Here is a 5,984-nt window from a genome sequence, read left to right as displayed (position 1 = left end):
AACAAAATAATGATTGAAAACGAATATATGCTAATCTGAAAAACTGCACCCGGTCCTAGCGAAATTGCGTAAAGTTTGAGTAGTAACCACTTCTCACAACCGTGATGTAGGTGATTATATTCCGTGACGGACTCAATACGGTCATCCGGTGAAACTATCGTGCATCCTGAGGACACAGAGCAAACAAAGGACGACCGCCTTCTGCATTTTTCTCGCAAGTGTCTTAGCATCTTATTGACACGCAGGGATGCTTATCAGGCTATTAACCAGTGCCTTATAAAGTGTCTATACTTCTCTTTCTGTTAATTCTTCTCGGCTATTTTTTTCAGCTGGTGCCGAAAATTCATTAATAAACATTGTTGGTTTCTCGAAATCAAGGAGATCTAAAGTGGAAATAACACAACAATGACATGGACTGATCCTACACATTTATGTGGAAGATACCGTGCATCCTCTTGTCTAGGAGATGTTCTTGGAGGTTTTCTCCTGTGCTTTCCTAATCCGGGTATTCAGGAGGGATGAGCCGAGATAAATAAGATTTGATACATTTTGTTGACACCTGATATTGAAGTCAAGGCCGAGTGTTTCAGCAGCTTCCTCCGCCGCTTTGTACAGAAACGCTCCTTTGCCCATTTCTTCGTGCTTACTGATCATTTTAAGAAGAGGGTTCCGTACATTTGCTACTATGTGTGTTGTACTGGGAATAATCCTGTTCTGAAGACATTCAAGATTCAGTATTCCGTGGTCAACTTGATGACATGAGATGTAGAGTCGCAGAACAGAAGACTTAAGATGCATGCTTTTGTTTATGTGAATAACCTTTCTTGTCCCGATATCAAGGGATTTGAGATCGTTCTTCGTCCATGGAACCATTCCAAATAGATAGTGTCCATTCCAATATCCTCAGAGTATTCCTTGAAAATCTCTAGAGCTAGGCGTAATTGCTATTTATTTTTAGCATAGATCTTAAGATCATCCATGTAAAATACATGAGTGACCTTATGCTTTCGATTTCCGCTTTTGCCGCAAAAGTACCCTTCGAAATTCCGAAGTGCGAGAGATGGTGGCAATAATGTGTGACAGAAAGAGGAGTGGGCTCATGGTATCACCCTGAACGACACCTTTCTGAAAGGTGACGTTGTTTAGGTGTTACAGTCGAACGGACAATTGCCAAAACCCAAAGAAATGAAAGCATCTGGTCGAATGATACTGGTCACAGCTATTAGGTTTCTTCGTTATTCGTCCGACCTGTTTTTTTATATGTCTTCGGAGTTTAAAAGATTAAAAACATAATCAAAACTGATAAAACGGTGCACAACAAACTGTCAAAATGTGTAGGGTTTCTCAAATCTCGGCGAATATTACTAAAATAGAGATTCGGGTTTTAAAAAGGCAAGTAAGTTCGGCTGTGGCAAGAGTTAGGCTTAATATATGGCTTTAAGAAACAAAAGAAATCTGCTAAAAAGTGATGGTGGAAAAGTGTGAAAATGAGGGGAAGTAGAAGCGTAGGAGGCCGAATAATGCTGTCACATGGAAGTCAAAAGAGAAACCAACACTTACTTCTATAATAATTTTCTCGTGTTAGGTGCGGCACTGTACCAGCAGAGGTGGCAATGCATATTGTTTTCTTTCTACCACATATTCTATTTTGCACATAAAGTTCAGATTCGTTACGAAACCCACGAAATAGAACGGTCAAATTGATCAAACGCGTGTACGACATTGTACGATCAAATTTTAAATAAAAAAAAAACATATATTAACTCGTATCAGTTGGTGGCGGTAACGGTCTGCGGGTTTAATACCATTTTATACATATTACATAAGCATTGATTGTTTTGAATTATTTTGTGCATGGTCTTATGCACAGTGTCACACTTTTCTTTAACCAATGAATTTATATTTATGACGGAAAATAAGTGTTTCTTTCTAAATTATAGGTGGATTCAAATCTAGATTCTAGCAGACCTGGTGTTTTTGTTCCGATTCAAGATGGAAAACAAAACTGTCGATATGTCGAGTACCTGGGTGATCCAGAATTGCAACCAGTACGCAGTAATGAAATTGCTTTCTTGGTTAGAGTTCTGTACCAATTATGCAACTATTTAAATAAAAAGGTAGTGTTTCGTCAATTTAGTTTTGTGTTGTTTCCTTCTACCCTTTTCTGCCTTGTGTTTAGTTTAGATATTTGTCATTTTTATAATACCTTTCTCTTTTATTTCTCATAGATATATTAAATGTTTTCTTATTGCAGTATCAGAACGAATTGGTTACTGCCTATAGCAGAAATGACTTTCTGGGAAGACTCGCTCGTCAAGTTATCAAGCCACCAACGACAGTCGTTAGCTTACCAAAACGAGGTCCGAATGGTTTTACATCGGGCTGTGAAACTCGCATCGCTCCTAGACTCAGTTTCCGCGTTATAGCGACTTACCATTTTTTAGGAAGCATTTTACTTGGAGTACTTTTTTTTTCGATTGTTGGGTATGTATTTGCTATTGTATCTTTAAATTACGAACAGTGAAGTTTTGATTTTGAAGATCACATATTTTTCCAGTTACGGAACGACGCTTTTCTTTGGATTCTTCTTTTTCTCGTGGCTAGTGTATATATTGGCTCACGCAACGTGCGAACCTTGGCTTAGATTGGATAATACTGCAACAAGACGATCTCCTTACCCTCTTTCGAGAAATTAAAAGTTTTTGATTGAACAGATGATATGCCTTATTTTTTAAGTGATGCTTACAACAGAACTCATGATGCAATGAAAACTAATTTTGCTAATAAAAGACCTTCGAACCTCGAAATTGCGTTACTTTATTTATCAGAGGTTTATCCTTAGTACCTTTGGCTCATCCATCAAGTTCTGAATTTTGAGCTAATTTTTGTATGATTTCACTGACTCATTGGACCTACAACTTTTACAATCGCACTGTAGACTACATGTTCTATGCATTTATGAGAACCCCTCAAATTATGTGCCTACATTACTAAGTGCACAGAACAGATAAGTGTTAGATAATTTTTTTTAGTAATGGTTGCAAAGCGAACAACGTTGCTTTTAGAACCGTTAGTTGGCTCATCCTATTTTAAAAAAATGTTGGAATACGAAATTAAAGACATTCTAAGTTGCTTTACTCACCGACATTAACATATTACTTTTAATGCATTCACTATGCTTATCCTCAAAATTTACAGCCCGGCTGTAAGTGCAGTTTCACCTGTAAGTATGATTTAAAAATTGGCATGATACAGATGCCGCGCCATGCGGTAAATCTCGTGTACGCTACGACGAACGCATCTGCTGTGTAATCGGTGACCAGTTCGAGATGGATAGCTGAGTTGGAATGGCAGAAGAATACCGCGATGTAAGCCTTGTAGGTACGATCCGCGCGGCATTTAAAGTTTTCATGGTAAAGGGTCTAGCATGATCAATGACAGAGTGAAGAATGGACGTGACTGTGTGATACGATTAGCCAGTAGTTGTCGCATGAACTGTTGGGCTAACTTTTCTCGATATCTCACGCGCCTGATACATTTCCAGATAAAAGAGCTAACTGGAACTCTATCCCAAGAATATAAAAGTCATTCCTCTTAAGTTACAAGCAGGCATCGGAACCCTATTTTTTAAAGAATCCGGAGACCTAAATGGTCTAGCAAGGGTCCGGTCTGGACACAAACCCGTAGGAGTTTAAATTTTCCTCTTAATAATTTAAAAGGTTCGAGTCCAGGCCCGTACCTTAAAGAATTTGAAAGGTCCAGATTCGGACCTGGACTCTTTAGAATTTAAAAAATCCGGGTTCGGACCTAGGCTCTTAAGAAATTAAAGGGTTCAGTCCGGAACCGAACTGCTAAGGAACCTTTTAATTTTTGGTTCAAACTAAAAGGTTTCTAGAGTTACATTTGTCAAATTTACCAATTGTTTGTTGACCAAATGAGAGAGAAGAAAAAAGAAGAAGAAAGGACACAAATTTGTGTTCAAAATTGAAGAATTCCCAAATTTAACTCAAATTTTGGAAATTAAATTTGTTTATTGCATTAATATAAAAGTTAGTGGGAATGGGATTTTTAGGAACACAACACAAATTTGAGGTCAATATTCAAAGATTTGACTCAAATTGAGAAATTTTTGAAAATTTGTATTAATTTGGTACATTTGCATTAATCAGTTCGAGGGGGATTTTCGTGTCACAGAACACAAATCTGAAGTCAAAAATAAAAAAATCGAAACGTCATTACAGGGGCGGTTTTGAGTCATAAAGCACAAATTTGGAGTAATAATTAAAAAATTCAACAATTGAACTCCAATTTAAATCTTTTTATTAATTTGATGGATTTCTATGAAAGTCATAATGAGGGGGGTTTTCAAATCATAGAAAACTAATTTGGACTAATGTGTAGGGTAGAAACAATAGAAAATAATTGTTTCACATTTTAAAGCATTATTTTCAGGGATGACATAGAAATACAGTGTATTGTGAAAGTTGTTGTTAACTTTCTAACTTTCCCTGGATGATGACTTCGGAGAGGAATGTGAACAGGTCACTGTTTGTTCTTAGAATGTAATTCGAAAATACAAGCAAAGTAATGATTGCCCAGAGGTTATCTGCTTCAATCTACATTTTTCACTGTACATCGCTTTAAACGCACTGAATACGAGTATAACGAAAGTTTTACATTAGACTGACTTGACTGGCAATGAGTGGTATAGAAATAGAATTCCAGAGAAAGAAAATCGGTTGCCTCAGGGGCGGGGGGGATTAAAAGAACCATATGGGAATCAAGTTATACGTTACGAACAAAACTTTCACAGTACGCTGTATTTCTAGGATCTTTTTTTCAAGAAGTAATTTTAATTTGAAAATATTATTTTCCATCTAGTCTTATTGAGACGTTAAGCATTTTCTGTTATTGAAGATTCTTAACTTGATCGATATTTGTGTAGATTTTCTGCCTTCATGGTTTGGAGGGTTGATCTACTGTCGGTAAAGTACAATCTCTGATGATATAGCAGATAAATTAAAAAATAATTATTTGTACCATTAACACCTAGCTAAAAATTAGCGTTATTTTCTTGAATTAAGAGTTCTTATTCTGACCCCTCTAATAGCATAATTGGAAAAGCACCTGACCGCAAATCAGAAGTTTTTTGGTTCGACTCCCAATGGAGTGAAGATGGAGTAGGATTTTTTTTCTTCAAGAAGTAATTTTAATTTAGAAATATTATTTTCCATCGAGTCATCTAGTTAAGTATTTTCTTTTATTGAAGATGCTTTTGATCGATATTTGTGTAGATTTTCTGCCTTCATGGTTTGGAGGGTTGATCTAATATCGGTAAGGTACAATTTCTGATGATATAGCAGATAAATTAAAAAATAAATAGCCAAATATTGTAATTTGGTTGAAAAATTTGCTTTCTCAGCTAAAAATGCTTTAAATTATTGTGAGAGTGATTTTTAGTCAGAATATTTTTTAATGTTTAGCAATTGGAATATTTATAAACAATTTTCTGCAAAAATGTAGAATTTGTGGTTCTTTCAATTGCGGTTTTTCTTCTATCATCTGAATTGATGCAGATATTCTTAAAAATAATGCGTGTATTTATATTTGTAAAAAAACAGTAATTGCTCATTTTTTAAACAGATTAAATATATAAATATAAAACTGAGGCACTTTGGCGTGGAAAATATATTTTTTTCACTAAAACTGCTTTACATTTTTGTGATATCAATTTGCAATCACTATTTCTATGTAGAATTAACAAATAATAATGGTTATTATTTATAGTTATTATTTAATTTCAAATATTACAACATTTTCGTGTATTTATGAAAGATTTATTGTATCATTGAACTTCGATGAACTGAAGTTAGCTGTGAAAAAGTGAAAATTGCTAATTTCGCTTTTATTTATTTCTAAAGCTTCGAATAAAGAGTATTATAAGTCTGATCCCGCTCGGATTATACGCTAGATGGCGCAGCGTT

General features: G+C 35.4%; 1 protein-coding gene across 3 annotated transcripts in view; it reads left to right on the top strand.

Annotated features, from left to right (window-relative positions):
* LOC117182042 (sphingomyelin phosphodiesterase 4) overlaps positions 1-2,807 on the top strand; it is a 55,338-nt gene extending 52,531 nt beyond the window's left edge. For all 3 annotated transcript variants that reach the window (XM_033375064.1, XM_033375061.1, XM_033375063.1), the window contains exons 12-14: positions 1,941-2,117; positions 2,255-2,484; positions 2,558-2,807. In XM_033375064.1, the coding sequence (XP_033230955.1) occupies positions 1,941-2,117; positions 2,255-2,484; positions 2,558-2,696 (546 nt within the window). In that variant the 3' untranslated portion in view covers positions 2,697-2,807. The remainder of the gene's footprint in view (positions 1-1,940; positions 2,118-2,254; positions 2,485-2,557) is intronic.
* Positions 2,808-5,984: the final 3,177 nt, after the last annotated feature.

Source organism: Belonocnema kinseyi, chromosome 10 (assembly GCF_010883055.1).
Source record: "Belonocnema kinseyi isolate 2016_QV_RU_SX_M_011 chromosome 10, B_treatae_v1, whole genome shotgun sequence".
Taxonomy (NCBI): Eukaryota; Metazoa; Arthropoda; class Insecta; order Hymenoptera; family Cynipidae; genus Belonocnema; species Belonocnema kinseyi.
The sequence above is the reverse complement of the archived record's forward strand: the minus strand, read 5'-3'. Positions and strand labels throughout refer to the sequence as shown.